We start from the raw sequence: 19,347 nt of genomic DNA, 5'->3' as shown, positions 1-19,347 counted from the left end.
AGTAACATGGTGTTGGTTTTTTGTTTTCGTAATATAATTTTTTCTTCGTTTTTGTGGTTACCGACTTGGTTTTATTGTTGTCGGATAGTTTTATATAATAACTTTTTAAATTTCATATAAGGTACTTGATTCATGTCTTATAGGATAAGGTAATGCGTAATTATCAATTTAATTTGTGTGTTTTATAGTCTTGATCGAGGGAGTATGTCTGAAAGAGGTTGTTTCTAAGTTGTTGGTATATTTTTGCAGGCATGTGCAGTTGCAACAACGTGAGTGAGTTGCGCGCGTCGCTAGAGTCTCACGACTCGCACATGAACTCTACGCATGCGCACACGCACTCCAACCACAATCGGTATGTCGCCCAGTATGTACGATGTTCTGTTTTGTTTTTATTTTATTTATTAAATATATAGCAAAAGTAAGTGTCCCTAAGAGACAATTCCCTGTTTCATTACAAAAAAAAAAAGATGTTCTGAGAGGCAACAAGATTGATTTTTGGATTATTATTTTGATATATGATTAATTCAATACTGTAGGAGTTAACATAGTGAGAGAGTTTAGTATATTGGCAATCGTTTGATGTAGTTTTTAGCTTAGGTCCCACATAAATATATCTGCCTTTTAAAGTTGCTCGTGTGACCGTTTTGCAACCATAATATTAGCATAGAATATGTACATTATAATAACGGAAAATAGCTATTTAATTAGTAACCTATTGTTTTATCATGCGTAAAAATGTGTTAGCATGACGTATTTGGTCAACTCATGTCTGGGTTATCCCTGGTTGATGACTAAGCTTTTTGGTTTTGTTACCGTATTTGAACAAAAAATGTTTATTTAAGTAGAAAATACAAAAGTTACAAGCAACGAGATAAGGACATTATAATTATAAATTGTACATTTTTAGTATAAAACTATTGATACCGTGGTCCCCATTCGTATGTACGGTGGGGTTTTACCAACTTATCTATACTAATATTATAAAGTTGAAGAATTTGTTTGAACGCGCTAATCTCAGGAACTACTGGTCCGATTTGAAAAAATCTTTCAGTGTTAGATAGTCCATTTATCTAGGAAGGCTATATATCATAACGCTACGATCAAAAGGAACAGAGTACCAGTAACAAATGTTACAAAAACGGGGAAAAATTCACCTATTTTCTCTTACGTGACGCAAGCGAATTTGCGCTGGTCAGCTAGTTGAGTATAACAACACAGTGTACCTAACCTACAGCACTGCTCAGTTACAATCAGTCAAGTTTTAACTTATTGGTATTTGTTTAATTTGTATGTTATTGTGAATGTGTAATTTCTATTTGCAAGTTTCTCCAACGAGTCTGGCTTCGTGTCAGTGGGCCACGCCGAGATATCCGCCGAACATAGTTTCACATCGTCGTTCTCGTCGCATCACTACAGCCATACGGACAGGTACCCAATACGTTTCACTTCACCCTACATCATTTGTTTGAAAGTTCGTCTTAATGTTTGTTTGCACAGTTTGTATTTCACACTTTTCTCCTAAATTTCAATTACACGTATGGTCTTCTTCATTTGTCCTGTCTCTATGTGTTTGAAGAATTTAATATACTTTTACTGTTTTACTAATAAACGTCTTATAAGCTATGATTACAATACAGTGTTTTGTCTTTTCCACTCATATGAAGATTCAAAATTGAGAGTGACTAATGACTGTATAAGTAATCAGACCTCACATCACGTTTTCTTGTAAGACAGTTAGTAAATAACAAGTTTAATTCATATAAACAGAAAATAAAAATCAGAGTTCTTAAGAGTATATTGAATATCTTTAGTGTCATGCTTTCTGTTATTGTTTTTGCAGTATTTTTAACAGTACAGACTGTGTGACTGAAATGAAGTGCATATTTCAAAACGTTGAGAGCCGCATGAATATAACCAATACCAACAGTTTAACCACGCACCATTCTACAACGTGAGTGTCCCCTCTTTATTATCTACACACTTTCATACTAGTTGTATCTAATTGTTTTGGGTTTGCGTCACTTTTGATGTATTTTTGTTTAATTCTTATCAAAGTTTCGTAACGGCTTGTTTTGGATGGTATCGATTTTTTCTAATTTACGGAATCATGTATTGTAGACAGTTGCTAAATATTTTATTTCTTGGCCATTTAAACTATTTAATAAATATTATGTAATATTAAATTAGTGTTCTGTGTTCATCACTGTTTATTTAAGCACATTATCTGACTTGCTGCACATACGAACTTCTGAAACATGCCGTTCGGCCAATTTTAAATGTAAAATATGAAGTTGGTGTAATTATAATGATAAAATTTACAACAATCGTTTCACATACATACGTAACTAAAACAGATACAATCTAACAAGGTACAGTGGTATACACCTGTTATAGTTCGGTACATTAATTCAGTTACTTGCAGTATCGCAACACTTATAACATGTTCAAGGGCACGGTGGTTTATTTTCGTAACGCTTTTGTTTGGCGGCAGGCTGGCGAGCATCACGTCAGACGAGTCGGAGACGCCGCCCGAGCTGCCCGTCAAGACGCGCCGCAACATTCGCGTCGACGTGCAACAAAACTTCCCCACTGTTGAAATCAGGTGATCATTACGCGACCTCGTCTGCCGCTGTTTTCAAAACGGTCTCCATTAAGATTGTTATCTTTGTTCTATGGTGGATCCGTTTTGATGAAACGTGATTTTAATTACTTCAAATTAAATAGTGCACTGTGTATTCAACATCATTAACAAAATATTGTAACAAGATTGGGAAGTGAGTATGTGAGTGATCATGATTGTATTTGATAGGAACTCTGGTGGGTGCTCTCTGCATGGTGAAGCGCGGCCACACACGCTGGCCGTGCATCAACCGCCGCGCCCGCCGCCACTGCCGCTCAAGAAGAAACACAGTCAGTATCCTTCTTTTACTGTTTAGTGTTTACCTTTCCACTATGGACTTGCCACACTTTGAATAACACGAAAAACTACGAACGAACAACTGACTCTTTGAATGTTTCTTTGAGTCATTTCATTGGTATTAATAACATTGGTCAGAGATGTGGCTCGTTCGTGTGGAAAGTATGTTCTGTGAGACTTTGATGGGCTGTTCGACTCGATGCGATCGATGTTACAATGTTGTCCTCGTGTCAACCAATGTAGTACCAACCAGAGATATAGTCCTGTGCGGAACTAATAATCGCGTATTGTAAGTTTAATGTCCACTAACTTGAAATGGGTGAAGAATGATCTGGTGGAGGAATGAAGAAAAACTGAATTAAGTCAAACAAATAACAAACTATCCCCTAATGTAAATAATGTTCTGTAAACAAAGACAGCTGAATGTATAGAATGTAACCAGTGCCTCGATTCTCTACTACTATCGACTACCGACAACCGAACTGTCTTCGAGAAATTTTGTATGAAAATCTGATCAGCGCCTCTGACGGGTGTCGTAGGAAACATTTTAGCAGTACATCCTAAATGTCAAAATTCGATAGCTAGCCGGTTGTCGGTAGTCGATAGTGGTAGAGAATCGAGGTACTGTGCACTGTCACTTTCAATTACACTTCACGTTTCAATGTATGACCTCTACAACTGTTTTCATGCCTGTGGTCGCCGTGAATGAGTATGTTTCACGCAAAGTCTGTGATTTCCCTTAAATTGTTTTGGTCACTGTCTGTTTCTTGGGCGCCTTGGTAATGATATGTGATATTTGGGGCTATAACGGCATGTTTGTCTGTTGTGCCGGTGCGGCGCCGCAGTGTTCCAAAGCGTCGCGTACAGCGGTGAGTGGTTCTATGCATGTAAAGCGCTATTTAGCTCCAACAACACAGTCTTTAACAACATGCAAGCAATATGTGTTTCACTATGTTTTAGAACATTAAGGTTTACTCCATGGACGGACTTATTGGAGACTCATCAGACGCGCTTTAGCAGTCAACAAAGCTTTTTGTCACTTACATTAGAAATACTAGGCGCCGACTTCACTTTCAATGTTTTTTCAGGCTCTACCATGACTGAGAATCATATTCATTGTTAAAATGCAACCTTCTGTATATTTCATGCTTTAACCATGTAATTCATCGACGATGTTCAAGGAACTTCCAATCGTATGGCTTCTGAATTTACATGTTAAGGCTGTTCAAATAGAAGAAGTATATTTGTTTCATGGTAGAAGCCTAGCTTGCTTTCCACGTGCAGAGCAACGACTTTTGTCTACAATGGCTTTTGCCGCTTATTTGCGTTGGATGAATAAAGCGGAACTCGAGCCGTAGTTAATTATCACTCTCAGATGATGAATGTATTTAGTGCTTCATTACGACTACGTGTTATTGCTGTTTCATGTTAATTTGACGGTATTTCTTCGAAATATGTATATTGTTCGCCTTCGCTCTTAGTGTATCATCTTCTTGACTAACTGTTAGGTGTGTTAAAATTACTCAGGCGTATAGGAGAAAATTAGGGCTCTCCCGTATAAAACAGATTTTATGGTAGCCAGTAAAGTAACTGTGTTATTAATTGTTCCGGTCTGAAACTTTGTTGTAGTCACTGCAATAGTAATAACTCTAAGTTACATAAGTATTACGTAACTTAAAATAAAACAAACTCTTAAACTCGCCTCGAGTAATTTTACTACGCCTCGTGCCGACATTGTTGAGAGTTGTTCTTTACTGTTGATTTTTTGTGTAGTCATGGCGTACATGGAAATGTTCGGCAACTGCAGTCATCCGCCGAACAATGCCGCCGCGCCGCCGGATATGTTCCGACATTCCATACATACTTATAATTTAGCCAGGTAACTTACATACTAAAAAGTGCAGATTTATTTTATTTTAAAAACTGTTTGTACATTAAAAATCTTATGAAATGATTGTTTTTAGTGCCAAACACACCAGTGATGGCACATTGAGTGTGCAACGTCACCAACAAGTACAGCGATCCATCGCCCAGTCGTTCACTGTCCAACATTTCGGAAACCCGCCTATGAGGTAACAATTTAATTACACCTGGTCTACATTAAACACACGAGCTTAATGTCTATTTCAAAATTGTACGATTCAGAGAGCGTAACCGTAGTGACCAAACTATCAATGTCGTTCGGTAAATCACGCGATTGTGCAATAAAAAGTGGCTGGTGTGCTTGAATGATTATAGTTTGACAAAACTAATGATTTCGTTGAATGTTTCACAGTGGTTCTGAGGACAGTGTTAATATAATCACTTCGAGTGGCACTAGTCCCATCCCTCTTGAGCCGCCAGCTCTGCCGCCTAAGATGAATAAAAATAAACAGGTAATTTGAATGCTATCGACACATTAGTCAGTTAAATCTTGACGACTTATTGCTATCTAATTGGTTTAATTGTTACGTATTAGACATTGTTTTTATATTAGTTTTTAAAAATACGAATATTTTAGTTCTCAATTATATTATACGTATGTTTATTCATAGCTTCAAATGAGTAACGAGTTGCTGCCTCCCCCGTCGCCTCGGCCCTCATCTCACAACAGTTCACACAATAGCGCCGATGAAACGTTATTGAACAATGTAAGTTATGTTATCAATTTTGTATATTGTGTTTGCTTTTTTCGCATGTAATTTACTCATATATATATATGTATTTCTGTAAGCATACAATAGTTTCATAGGAATTTTTGTATCAGTAAAACATAAAACGCCTAAACAGTAGTAAAACAATGCTATAATTATTTTACGCGTGGTTCTTCTACGCGTACGAGAGATTTGAATCTAACTGATGCACCCATTATTATTCCAGAATTCTGATGATTCATTCACGAGCGTGACGGTAGCGCCCGGCAAGTTCCCAGTAGATGATGAGTTAGAGATTGTACAACAGCCTGCACCATCTCCTGTGCCATCGCAGGTAATTTATTTTTAATTATCATTTATTGCAAGAATATATTTTAACTTGATTATACATAAGATTTTGTCTGGGTATGTTCAGGACACGTCTTAGCAGTGTTGAATTTAGTAAGAGTACTTTATATAGACGAATATTTGTGATAACAGAGAAGCGAAGGCAGCACGGAACCGGCCGCGGCGCCGGCGGAGAACAACAGGAACAGCACGCCGGCGCCGCCCGCCGCCGACGACATCATCCTGCAGACCGACATCAGCTCGTGGCTGGAGCTCAAGGGCCCCGGCAAGGACGGGCCCGAGGTGCGCGGCGGACACCCCGACGCGCTCGTCGTCCTCGCCACCAAGGCTACCAAAGGTACACACACTCTTCACATTGTTATGGATGAGGGATTATTAACGAGCATCGTTCCCAATTGTAATACGATTCTATTCATTATATCATTACTCATAACTCCTGGTATCAGGCATGTACGATTTAAATAAAAGAAAGAAATAAATTCCGGATTGGTTTTGGTCACTTCATAAATACTACCATGAAATCGATAACTTAATTATCTGACTTAACTATCTCTTCCATTGCTTCTAACATCTGAACTGTCATGCTTTCACTTTACAGAATCGGACGAGTGTAAGTGGTCGAACCATACTATAATATGACTCTGGAAAATGCTGGTTTTTATTTTTACTAATATTTGGAAGCTTGTAGAATGTTGCTTGTAATTGTAATAGTAGCGAGTTGGCATTTATGGTTATACAAAATATTAAAATATATAGAAGTAATTATTCATCGTCGCCTTTGCAAGCTTTTGAGTGATCAATTTTAACAAATGAATGTTTACACTTTGAATAATTTTGTAACTTATATTTTCGTAGTTAGTACTTTTCAAGCGAACACCGCTTATTTATTTTTTCGGCTTGGCGAAATAACACGCCGTAACATTTTTTGCAATATTCGTATTTCCGTCGCCGTTCGCCGCTAATCCGCATCCAACGCTAGAATCGTAGTTTAAAAAGATGTTACCGGCTGCGACACAGCTTCGATCGTGCTTCACTCGTTTCGGGCGCAGTAGCTCGACTGCGAGTGGTGCCGTGAACTAGTGTGGTGAACCGTGTGTCGGTTGCAGACTTCGCGTACCAGGAGGCGTTCCTGGCGACGTACCGCACGTGGGTGTCGCCCAGCGGCCTGGTGGCGCGCCTGGTGCGCCGCGCCGACCACTTCCGCTCGCGCCCGCACGAGCTGCGCTCCACGCTGTCGCTGCTCACGCGCGTCATCGCAGACCTCACGTACGTATGCCTGTACACCTAATAAGAAACACCTGCTCGCGATAAATCCCGCCACACGGGATACTTTATCGCCAGAGTCAGAAGAATAATCATAAAAAATGTTTACCCGTTCATAAAGTACTTACTGTATTTTTATTAATTCTAGGATATCAGACCTGGACGGTCCTCTGATGATGGAGATCATGGAGTTCATCTATTGGCTTGTAGATGCGGAGGAGTTGATTATAGCGAAAGCCCTCAGACAGATTCTAGTCGACAAACAGAAACAGTTGCACTTCCAACAAGTGAGTATTTTGTGCCGGCCGTTGTGATGCTTTTCATTAATCGAATGTTACATAAACAGAAATGATCGCCTTCGACTCTATTTTCTTATTATATTGTTATGTTTGTCAGACTAACAACAGATATGAATACGACACTCCGTGTTACGGGAGCGTATCTCTCCGGCGAGACACCCTGCTGGACTTCAAGGCGACGGAGCTCGCGGAACAGATGACGTTGTTGGACGCGGCGCTCTTCGTGCGGCTCACTACGGCCGAGGTGTTGCTGTGGCCGCGCGAGCAGTCCGAGGAGAGCTCGCCCAACCTCACGCGCTTCACTGAACACTTCAATAAAATGAGCTACTGGGCACGTTCTAGGATTTTGGAACAGGTATAACTACCTCACCTTATGTACCGCGAACTCGACAAAATTAACTTTTATCGATTTCATTTTACAAATAAATGCACATTTGTGATTTTTTTATTTTAAACAGGACGATGCCCGCGATCGAGAAAAGTACGCGAGCAAGTTCCTGAAGGTAATGAAGGCGTTGCGCAAGATGAACAATTTCAACTCGTACCTGGCGCTGGTGTCGGCGCTGGACTCGCCGCCCGTGCGGCGCCTGGGCTGGCCGCGCTCCATCGTGGACACGCTGCACGACTACTGCACCATCATCGACTCCTCCTCGTCCTTCCGCACCTACCGCCAGGCGCTCGCCGAGACGCAGCCGCCTTGCATACCTTACATGTTCGTGTGCTTGCATTATCTTATTAGTCGTATTATCTGTGCATCTTTCCTGTTTTCTTGGTATAAGAATATTTTAAATTTTTTTGTTGATTTTCTTCGCAGTGGTCTAGTCCTTCAAGATCTGACGTTCGTCCATATCGGCAATCCAGATTTGCTCGCGGATGGTAGAATAAACTTCACCAAGAGATGGCAACAATATCACATCATGGAAAATATGAAAAGGTTCCATAAAGAGTACGTATCTGTGTCTATTCTTAGATTATAACTAACCAAGTCAAATAACATCTACGTTAATTATCAACATATTACACAGAACCTCAGAATTTGTTTTATTGAACATTTAAAATGATAATAATAATATTTTTTTAAATAAATCTTCGCGCGTGCTAGCTAACTGACCATCTACCGCGAAGTTCGCGTACAATTATGAATATGAATTTTGTCAACAGACAGTACAAGTTCAAGAAGAACGAGCGCATCCTGGCGATGTTCAACGAGTTCGACGACGTGCTGAGCGAGGAGGCCATGTGGCAGGTGTCGGAGAGCATCAAGCCGCGCGGCGGCCGCGCCCGCGCCGCGCCGCCGCAGGCCGCGCCGCACCACGCGCCCGCGCCCTCCGCGCAGCCCGTCTGAGACTTACTACGTTGTTTCACGTATGTATGCGATAGATTGTCTTATTTTCGCTTCGAATTTTTTTGTTTTTTAAGACGCTCGTGAGATTAATGCACTTCCGTTTGTTACAGGTAAATTTTGAATCCAAAGAGTGGCGGACGATCGGTCGATCGATTCGCTCGAATCGTACGTCGAGGCGAATATTAATTTAGAGAAATTGTGATTATCTGTCCTAAAAAGGCCTAATTAATATTAGTGTATTTATTAATTGTGCGATTTTCTCGACTGTGATCGAACAGAGAGCGAGTGTGATGCGTGGACGAGTCGATGCGACGAGTGTTGCGGTTTGCGCGCTTACGATTTCAACGCTTTTCATGTGCAACAAATAATAATAATAATCGAGTGAATATTCTTTCTATCAGTATTTAAATCGACTCACTGTCGTCTATTACATATCAGCATGTGACTTGCATAGTGTACTAATGAAACGAGCGACGCCTTGGGTGTTAGAGTAAAAGTCCTTGAATCTTCTTGTTGTTGTAATTGCCATTGATGTCATTGTATACATTGTTGTGTAAGCCAGCTTCGGAAGTTAGCTTTCTATACATCGAATTAGAGGAAACTTTTTGAAGTCTTAGGAAAGGTAGACGAACTAATGTTTGACCATAGTGACTTAGTCGTTTATAAAGCATTTTGAGCGTAATAACTTTACATTAACGTCATTCAAGAGTATTGTTCACCGTGTGTTTCAATAACATTTACGCGTAAGTAGTACCTATATGAAATGGGACAGTTTCGTTCGATTCAAGTCTACAGTTAACATGCCTCAGAATTTTATATTAATTAAATAATGTAACCTCAATGGGGCTTCCAAAATTTAACTTATAGTGAGCAGTTGATAGAACCCTGACACATATGACGTGCGTATTGTGATTTTAATATTAATATTTTTATACACATTTGTATTATGTGCAACTCCATAGAGCAAAGCGCAACATATCAATTTAAAATCGTGTGCCAAACTTTGATGACAATAGAAGTGTCCCATTTCTATACATAGTACAAGTAATTTATTACTCGATAAGTATCTAAACGAAGAAGTTACGTAATAATAAATAATTATGCTCTCAAGGTACAAAGTTGCAAGTTAAATCTTTCGCCTTTAGTACTAGCTTTACGTGTTAAGCATTCGTTGGCGATGAATACGGTAAAATATTAAGTACGGTTAATGAAGTTGCAACACGACTTGCGATGTGTTATCGATGTAACACACTGGTATCCGAGTCTCGTCACAAACGCGTACGTGAGCGCATTGACATGATAATATAAACATTTAAAATATAGCAAGTTCATAAAATAAATAATTAGTAGTACATACTAATAATATGAGACCGGTCTCGTATATCGGCAAATTAACGACGCTATTAACAAATAGCGCATTATTGCCATCTCTTTCGTGTTATAAAGTATTATTATTAATACAATATTTTTGTGCATGCTCTTAAAATATAAAAAATCAATGCATATTTTATTTTTGATATTCAAAAACTATATTTTTCCTATATGTTGCTTACCTGCAAGGAAGCTAACGAATTACATACTTTTGAGAAGTATACTTATTTACATTACTCTTCTATGTTTGCGTAACTCTACACTAATGTAAGATTTAGACTCGACGCTACTGCCTCTGGAGCTGTAGCTAGATATAGCATGAACTTTGGGAAATCATAAAACATATTCGATAGTCTCATGTTCACAATAATCACATTTTAAAAATAATTATAGGTCAAATTTAAATAGTGTAATCATCGTTTAATTTGCCTTAAGACGATCGAGTCTTCAGTGAAATAGCAATAAATTTTAATTGTTGTTAGAGTTGCTGCACAATTTGTGATACTAATCATGTAGCGTGCCGCTTACTACTCAGTCTTATTGACGTCCTGTACGCGTAGGCAATTGTATTAGATGAATATTAGTAGTAAGCGTATTAAACCCCAATATACCTGGCCGAGGTGTACGTATGTTAGTCACGTTGATTGCCGCCGCCGCCGCCGCGAGCCCGCGCGCTCGCAACCACCCTGTTGCGAACGCGATCGTGCGCGTATTCGTGCACGTGTGCTCCACTACACTTGTGTCTTTATAACAATAGAAACTACGAAACAAAAGCAATACCATTTTTAATACAGGCTTAAGGTTAATAATGTATTTGCATCGATCAGGTAGTTCGTAATAATCAAAAGGAACAATTAAGTTCCATGCAATAAATAACTAGACCAATATTTAGAATGTTTTACAGTGCTTTACAGAATTCTGTGCTGATATTGTATTTTGTATGTAAAAATATTTTGATTAGTTAAGTTGATAGGGTACGTTACCATTCATTGTCTGGTATTATTATTTATTTAGATTATGAAAAATATGAAACGGATTATTATCTAAAGTATATTAAAGACTGCCTAAATTAATTATTCACTTTAGTGAAATATTTAAAATGTCCCATGTATGTCACCAAAGGATATCTTATGATGGCAGAGTTGCATAAAAGTTGACTGACCATTGTAGATTAGTGATACAGTATGGTCATTGTCACGCAGCGGGATTATACTCGTTATCTATGAAAGTCACTCGACTTTGATGCAATCACTCATGTGTAAGATTTCTAATCGCAAAGCAATGTAGCCTTGGCTTAATTTTACAATACACAATGATAATTAATTGTCACAATGTTCTTATTTATAACATACTATTAACATATTCATAAGTATAAAGATCACATATAGTGAACAGCGTACATATTTTTGTTGTATTAGCAAGTTCAGTATTACGTTAATGAAATGCCATAATCTTATGAATGGAATTAAATATAGTACCTATATTTTATCTTTTTTGGGACCGTTTGTTTAAGTTTAATTCTTACTATAAGTAAAGTTTTTTTTTATATTATATTATTATACTTTATTGTACATTATGTTTATTGAGTTAAATGGTTTGCAAACATTAATCAGACTCGCAGGTGTGTACAGTAAAATTTTGTGCGTCAAGTTTTTTTTGTAACTATTTTGTAAAATAAATATAGCACTTTATTTACAACAGTTTATTTTTTCTTTAATAACGATAACGCGTTACCAAGCAAATATTTTTTCGTTAGCTAAAAAAGCTACCATCACAAAGTACAGATGCCAGTGAGTATAAGTAAGGGGAAAGCATGGGTCATGAAGGGAAAACTAATTTATTTTATTTTAGTGAGTTCCATTCCCGACTCATGTGAGCATATTTTATAGAAAATCTTGAATATAAACCGATTTAAATTATAAAAGCACGTTTTCTTTTAATATTGCTCAATGTTAAAAGTCGTTTCTCTACATGGTCTATTTTTCCCCCCTTGTATGCAGCAATAGGCTGCCCTCTGAGAAATGGAATGGACAAAATTACATAATGTTAATACCGGAAGCTGGATGTATTCATGTGCCGTAAAAAATAGACTTAATGTTTGGCAAGTATACCCGTTCCAAAAATCATTAAAAAAATCTCATGGCTTCATTGAAGAATTTAAAATCTCAATTCATCAACAATTTTATAATGTTTTACGTTATTGGCTATAATATAATTTGTTATTCTGATAAACACGGAGGAACACTAAATAGGATTGGTATAGCCGTGGGCAGCAACTAAGCATCGAGTCGCTGAATGTGAGCGATTCGTGACACTAGGAACCGTATTTAATTACTGGCCATTTACAATTTGTCTATAGCAGAAAGATTAGCTTGATAACCGTGTAAATAGCAATTATGATAAAATGTATTGTTGTGCATGTATATAAACAACTTTCACAGCATTTGTCCTTGTCCTAGGCTACCTAGGGGCTGTATTGGTTGTCTTAACTGTAGACTGGTTGCTAGTTTTGAATTCACGGAGGCAAATTTTAAGGTAAGCATGCTACTACTACTTACTGTCTTCATGTTTAATCAAATAGGTATGAATTTAAAATATTATGTTGTTTATAATTGGGAAGAGCGCATCACGTTTTTATATTACGATATGTATTCTCCACAAAAATATCTTGTGTCACTAGTGCCATAGGAAAAAACAAACAAGATGACAAACGGGAAACTCAGGAATGAATTCGTGCTATAAGTTAGTGATAGACGTACGAACTTTAAGGACACGGTTTTTAAGGTCACGAACTTGCTCGGCTCGACCTCGGTGACACACGAGAAGATGGCTCACACTGTATTACGTTGTGATCGAAAGAACAAGCATTGTGTTATTTAGGAATCATCGAAAAATGTGGTTGAAGCACTAGCAAAAAATGGCCATTGGCCATTTGAGCCGCGAGACGAGCTACGAGCAAGATTTCAAAATGTTTGGATCGCCGGGGAACTAGCGCGACAATTTTAAAGTAGGCGCACTTAGAGTGACACACAGACGCAAAAGATCGTAGACCCACAAGTCCACGTACTTACTAGCACGTCTATCACCCGCTATAGGTTTCTATTTCTTTGTTACCCACACCAGCTACCCAGACCCAGAACCTAATAGTGTAAGAAAGTACTTCTTATGTAGGTACTCCGTATCGGAACATATTTTCTTTCATTTCAAAGATTTTTTTTTGCGGGAGCAAACTATTGCCTTTTATTCAATTTTATTCGATTCACTAGGTTTAGGTACTTAGGTACAATCACACGATGTTGACGGTGGAATTGAATGATAAAATGGTCGAATTAAAAAGTTCAAATCCGTAATCGATCTACTGACACTTAATAGTACTAATGTGAATCTCACTACTAAGAACCAACAACGACTCCTTAGAGCTGTCGTGATGAGGACGCACCAGGGTTCTGATAACTCAAGAAGTAAATACCAACATACCACCTAGAAAATTTCGTAATCAACACGTTAAAAGATAACTAGACTATCTAATTAGGTGATCGATTGAGATGTCCCGTTGATATCCACTGGTTCGCTTGTTAAGAAGGCGCGTCCATATGTTACAACATTCAGTGTACTCGTCGATAATTTTAGCGTGCGGCCGAGGTCTACCAGTGCAATATGAGGTTTTTTGCATCACTGGCTGTTTTAAGCTTAGCTTATACAATCGTCACTGCGGCTCCCTTATCTTCGGAGGAGGATCTCGAGGATGTAGGCAAGTACAATTTTTGTTCCCATTGCCTAATATAGCAACTACTGCAAATCTGAACAACCTTTTATACTGGATCTGTCGCAAATATAATTCTTTAGTTTTATTTTAAACAGGTGAATTCGGGAAATACTTTGAAGGTGACATGGTGCTTACAAGAGAACAACAAGAAGCTATTACGGCTCCAATGGATCCTTCTGATGACTCACGCAATGGTCTGCGTGATGTATCAAAACGCTGGCCGGATAAAACTGTTGTGTATTACATTGTAAAACAACATTTCGGTATGTAGTAGTTTGTAACCTAATATATTACGAAAGGTAAGCCGTGTTCCTGTTGTAGGCATCAGGGAGGAGACGAGAGGGACTTTTTATTGCTACTTACATCATGCTACGTTACTTATCAATACTATTATACTAATCGAATGAGTAAAATGTCCTTAAGATAAGTGCGGAATTTTGTAACGCTATTCCAGGGATAACATCAAATGCTATTCACAATGACGTGCTATATCTAACGGAGTAAGCCCGTGCTTACCTACTTAATGACCAGAATACTAAGTGAGGGCGATGCAGTAAGCTAGAATTAATAGTATCATATTAGTGTCGACAAGGCATTTATAATATCGTTGCATAGGTTTTGCATGCTGATCCAAAATTAAAGCAAATTATCAACTAAGCTTCAAGATATTGCTTTCTAAAGAAAATTAGGTGTTGCTTATTACCAATTCAACAGTTCATGTACCCTCAATACTCGACTGATAGTCATATCCTTGTGTACTTGTAAACTAATGCTCAACATGACAGTGACAGTGTCGCAATCTGCGTAACTGCACACATTTTGAATTCATTATGATGCAACAACAATGTTTTCTTTTACATTTTCGTGTTAGTATCTAATTATAATTTTAAGTTTGTCTTGGTACTTCTAAAATATTAAGTGCCTACTTATTATCACTAGTTATTAGAATGAATTTTCATTGGCGGAAAAAATAAGTAGGTATTACTTGCGTGCAAGAAACGATTGTGGCGCAAATACCTACCTATATGTTACTGTTAGAACCGTAATACTCCACAAGAGGACCGATCGGACAGTTAAAAGCTAACTCATATAATGACGAAAAATAGATTGCGGCAGTTTCCGGGATTCGTTTCGGAGAAAAAACAATGGGATTTGAATATTAATGAAGTTATTGTTTTGCCCTTCAGATCAGCAGCAATTGGGCTTGATTCAGAAAGCTCTTGCCGAAATTGCGAGTAAATCATGTATCAAATTCCGTGAGAGGCGAAACGGAGGGGAACACGCCGTCAGAATTCAAGTACCAACTAATTTTACACTTCCATTTGAACTTATACTAACACCTAACCCACATTAAAATATATCAACTTACTTATTTAATTTTTTAGCAGGAAGTTCTTGTAAATTTGATTTGAATGGTTGATCTTACTTGCGCATTAGGTACCAATTTGGGTTGGAGTTTGTGATCTTTTTCAGCCCTCTTTTTCTATGTCACACCAACCTATGGTCATCATATTATTCATTTTGTTGGTTTTTCTAAGTCATGTTATTATGGGTGTGTTTTTTTGCTCGGCATTATGGCAATGCCAATTCCTTTTTAATTTCGTGGTAACTTACAAAACACATTCACCTGTTTTATATTCTACTAACAATCCTAACAGGCGATTATTTTATTAGGTTTGAAAGAACAGATGCTATTCAAACGTAGGCCACATCACTCCGGATGATGAAGAAGAGGTGGACTAAGTGCTGAACCTAGCGAGGGGGTGCTTTAAACATGGGACGGTAGTACATGAAATGTTGCACACATTAAGTTTCTATCACATGCAAAGCACTTTTGATAGAGACGATTTCGTCACTATTGTGTGGGAAAATATTTTACCAGGTAAGTAGGTACTTTATTTCCCTTTGTATAAGCTATGTGACAAGATCTACGGTATGTACATATGTACGTGAATACTTTTCTATACAATATTGAATTAGGTACTTATAATCTTGAAGACTGTTAAAATTGTATGAGAATATAGTGTATTGGGTAAAATAATAATTAGACGTTTATTTTGAGGCATTATAATTTAGAGTACTTACTTTAAGTAGAATTACTTTGTTTGCTGGTCTATGTAAATAGATAGGTAAAGATATTTAGTGATTGTTCTAAAATCGGTACAAGTATCATTTTACCACAAGGAACAAGTTAGGCTTCACTTAATTGTTTTATTTTGCATATATTTTGATCAGCCGCTCTTCATTACATGGAGTACTAAACTCTACCCTGGACGTAGGTATATTTAAATATTTAAACAAAGTTTTGTTACTTGGTATATTTACTAAGTACATCAGTTTATTACACGGCTTGAACACAATTTCGCCAAATATAACAACGATACTGCTCACACTGCCGTATGACTACGGCAGTGTGATGCATTATCCAGAAAAGGCGTTCTCTAAGAATGGGAATAAAACTATTATTCCAATACAGGTACCATGCTTTTGGTATTTAAGTGGGTCTGTAAGAAGTCAAGGCCGAGATTGACAGATTCAAGTATTCCTAATAAGGCCTACGAATCTAACTTACATCCATTGATAGCAGCAATGACTGAAACTTTCTTGATTTATTTATTTGTGTTTAAAAAACTTAATGCACCCATATTCGTCTCTAAAAGACGTACGACGAGTGTATTGTACAGGAAAAAGTTAAAATAAAATAAGGGACCGAGGAAGTAACACCACCGAACAAAAAAAAAGAAATCCTTGTAGACTGATAAAAAATTTCTTAAGAAAATAAAACGATATTCATACGTACAAAATATATAAAATACATGACTGTTATACAATAGGAAGCTTTATAATTTACCAGCTGACCCGCGCAACTTCGCTAGCGTCACATAAGAGAGAATGGTTTAAAATTTTCCCCGTTTTTGTAACATTTTTTATTGCTACCCTGCTCCTATTGGTCGTAGCGCGATGATATATAGCCTATAGCCTTACTCGATAAATGGACTATCTATCCATTTTTCAAATCGGACCAGTAGTACTATAGTACTTATTATTCTGTGCCAGTTGTTCTTGAGATTAGCGCGTTCAAACAAACAAACAAACAAACAAACTCTTCAGCTTTATAATATTAAGTATAGATTAGTATAGATTTGTTTTTAATTTATTACCATTCTTTTTTTACCTATGAGTGTAACTTGCTACTTAAAGCGCGGTAAGTAAAGTAATGGTAACATGGAAAAGATCGCTAGACATTTTTGTTATAAACTTACCTTGGGTAATATACTAAACTAATACTAACCATAACATTTATTAGGTCGGGGAAAAAGTCTTTTCGCATTATAGTATGTATGGACTTGTAATAAAATCTATTCTCTTCACAAAAAAGCTCGATTTTTGGGCACCTCACGAGCTCACTGAAAGAAACCTAATGAACCGTGTACTCGTTTGTGATTCATACTATAATGCGAAAAGACTTTTTCCCCGACCTAATATTTTTATCTCATGACGTGGTTACTTTCGGTTATGTAGTTACATAATATTCATATTGGAAACGGGTGTAGTACATATGTACCAGGATCAAAGTCTAAGGGCGAGTAATCTCTAATCTCATTGAATTCGGTAAAACTGCACGTTTGGCGCAGTGGTTTAAGCGGTCACCTCGCCGCAACAACCGTAGCGCCGCGTGTGGTGGGTTCGAATCCCACCCGGGACAAATCTTTGTGTGATGAGCACGAGTATTTGTTCTGAGCCTGGATGTTAATGTATCTATATAAGTATGTATTTAGAAGTATATAAGTATGTTTATCAGTTATTTGGTTACCATAGTACAAGCTCTGCTTAGTTTGGAATCAAATGACCGTGTGTGACTTGTCCAATAATATTTATTTATTACTAATTAATAAATTCGAATAGGAAACAATTGCTTTGGGATGTACAAAAGGTAACACAAAACGTAATTACTACAGTAATAAGAAATGATCGGAGTAGGAAGTTTGAAATGACGTCATTCATCCGAGACCTTAAAATTAATAAAATTATAAACATTCCTCCGGAATTGGTTGATAGTTTTAAATAAAAAAATAAAAAACCAGAACTTAGGTTAGAATTGTACTCTGCCAGGGTTTTGAGATATTGAGTTTTAAAAGTGTTGCATTTTCGTCAAAATTCATTTACGTTACGAAACAAAAACCATTTTTTGTGAATGTAATTACAGACTTAATCGATATTATTTTTTCTGTGTGCATTTATGACACAAATACGTAAAATCAATCTATCTACTCCGACCACTAGTTATAAACTAATAAGTATTAAATAGCTGCAGTGATCCAAGCAGTAGTGTGTATTAATACGGCTGGGAATTATAGAGTTTGGTTTTGGTTCAATCTAAATTTAACTAGATTTTAAGCAGCCTGAACTTAGTACCGTAAGTAAATGCCAATAACTCATCCCTATTCATCTTGGAATAACAAGTGTCATAGCATTAACTGAATAAATACCATAATTATCTATCTATCAGGGTTCAGAGAATGGCTGTTTCTCGATGATCGGATACAACAGGGGCGGTTCACAAGTATTGAATCTGGCTAGAGGTTGCTTCAGGGGGGGTGCCGGAACAGTAATTCATGAGATGTTGCATACAATTGGCTTCTTCCACATGCAAAGCAATTATAACAGAGATGATTACGTCACCATCCTCTGGCAAAATATTATACGCGGTAAGACTGCGAACAATTTTATGATAAAGCTTACACCCTGACTCTTAGGTGCCTTAAAAGGAAGAGAGCGGCTGCGTGGTGAGGAATTCCTATCCGCCAGATTTATAGAAATGAAAATATCGGTTTGGACACTTTTGGATGCTTTATAAATGTTTGTAAATTAAAATATAATGTAAATGTCGATGCTCATCAAAATACAGCGAAGAATATTATTATTATGTTCAGAATATAAGAAAGATCAGCTTAAATACATACATACAATTTGGTTGCAGGTCAGGAACACAATTTCGCCAAATACAATAGAAACATAGTCACAGATTTTGGTACGCCATACGACTATTACAGTTTGATGCATTACCCTGAAACGGCTTTCTCTAGCAATGGACAAAAAACCATTATTCCGAAACAGGTAGGTATCCAAAAATTACATAGCAAAAAACATAGCTCGTTTATATTATAAATAATGTTTACCCAAACTTTTTTCATAGCAAGGAGTTGTGATCGGTCAGAGGTATGATTTATCCCGCTACGACATAGAGAAATTGAACAGGATGTATTGTGAAACAACTGAAGGTGACGACTAAAGAAGATACAGAATACAGTGTTGAAGTCAATAAATAGATCTAAAATATCAAATAATCTCAACTGTTAACAGCAATTAATAAACGCTTACTTGACTCAATGAAAAGAGCTATT

At 37.3% G+C, this 19,347-nt stretch overlaps 3 protein-coding genes across 14 annotated transcripts in view; all 3 read left to right on the top strand.

Annotated features, from left to right (window-relative positions):
• C3G (C3G guanyl-nucleotide exchange factor) overlaps positions 1-11,876 on the top strand; it is a 31,427-nt gene extending 19,551 nt beyond the window's left edge. For 6 of the 12 annotated variants that reach the window (XM_076130174.1, XM_076130149.1, XM_076130101.1 and 3 more), the window contains 20 exons: positions 250-364; positions 1,324-1,428; positions 1,841-1,951; positions 2,492-2,602; positions 2,810-2,910; positions 3,763-3,786; positions 4,691-4,796; positions 4,882-4,989; positions 5,193-5,292; positions 5,452-5,547; positions 5,777-5,884; positions 6,031-6,235; positions 6,497-6,508; positions 7,005-7,164; positions 7,310-7,448; positions 7,558-7,815; positions 7,919-8,172; positions 8,275-8,406; positions 8,622-8,825; positions 8,916-11,876. In XM_076130174.1, coding sequence (XP_075986289.1) covers positions 250-364; positions 1,324-1,428; positions 1,841-1,951; positions 2,492-2,602; positions 2,810-2,910; positions 3,763-3,786; positions 4,691-4,796; positions 4,882-4,989; positions 5,193-5,292; positions 5,452-5,547; positions 5,777-5,884; positions 6,031-6,235; positions 6,497-6,508; positions 7,005-7,164; positions 7,310-7,448; positions 7,558-7,815; positions 7,919-8,172; positions 8,275-8,406; positions 8,622-8,805 — 2,429 coding nt within the window. In that variant the 3' untranslated portion in view covers positions 8,806-8,825; positions 8,916-11,876. The remainder of the gene's footprint in view (positions 1-249; positions 365-1,323; positions 1,429-1,840; positions 1,952-2,491; positions 2,603-2,809; positions 2,911-3,762; positions 3,787-4,690; positions 4,797-4,881; positions 4,990-5,192; positions 5,293-5,451; positions 5,548-5,776; positions 5,885-6,030; positions 6,236-6,496; positions 6,509-7,004; positions 7,165-7,309; positions 7,449-7,557; positions 7,816-7,918; positions 8,173-8,274; positions 8,407-8,621; positions 8,826-8,915) is intronic. The other 6 variants (XM_076130135.1, XM_076130118.1, XM_076130157.1 and 3 more) reach the window with 5 other exon arrangements.
• Positions 11,877-12,634: 758 nt separating this feature from the next.
• LOC142983198 (zinc metalloproteinase nas-4-like) lies at positions 12,635-19,339 on the top strand. Its single transcript, XM_076130090.1, has 7 exons — positions 12,635-12,711; positions 13,807-13,927; positions 14,038-14,205; positions 15,130-15,239; positions 18,453-18,651; positions 18,924-19,060; positions 19,140-19,339. The coding sequence occupies exons 2-7, from the start codon at positions 13,834-13,836 to the stop codon at positions 19,233-19,235; spliced, it is 804 nt and encodes a 267-aa protein (XP_075986205.1). The 5' UTR covers positions 12,635-12,711; positions 13,807-13,833; the 3' UTR covers positions 19,236-19,339.
• On the top strand, positions 15,491-18,446 carry LOC142986112 (zinc metalloproteinase nas-4-like). The gene is made up of 3 exons (XM_076134373.1): positions 15,491-15,494; positions 15,687-15,824; positions 16,150-18,446. The coding sequence occupies exons 1-3, from the start codon at positions 15,491-15,493 to the stop codon at positions 16,470-16,472; spliced, it is 465 nt and encodes a 154-aa protein (XP_075990488.1). The 3' UTR covers positions 16,473-18,446.
• Positions 19,340-19,347: the final 8 nt, after the last annotated feature.

This window comes from Anticarsia gemmatalis, chromosome 2 (assembly GCF_050436995.1).
Source record: "Anticarsia gemmatalis isolate Benzon Research Colony breed Stoneville strain chromosome 2, ilAntGemm2 primary, whole genome shotgun sequence".
In the NCBI taxonomy this organism is placed as follows: Eukaryota; Metazoa; Arthropoda; class Insecta; order Lepidoptera; family Erebidae; genus Anticarsia; species Anticarsia gemmatalis.
This window is presented reverse-complemented; position numbering and strand designations above follow the sequence as displayed.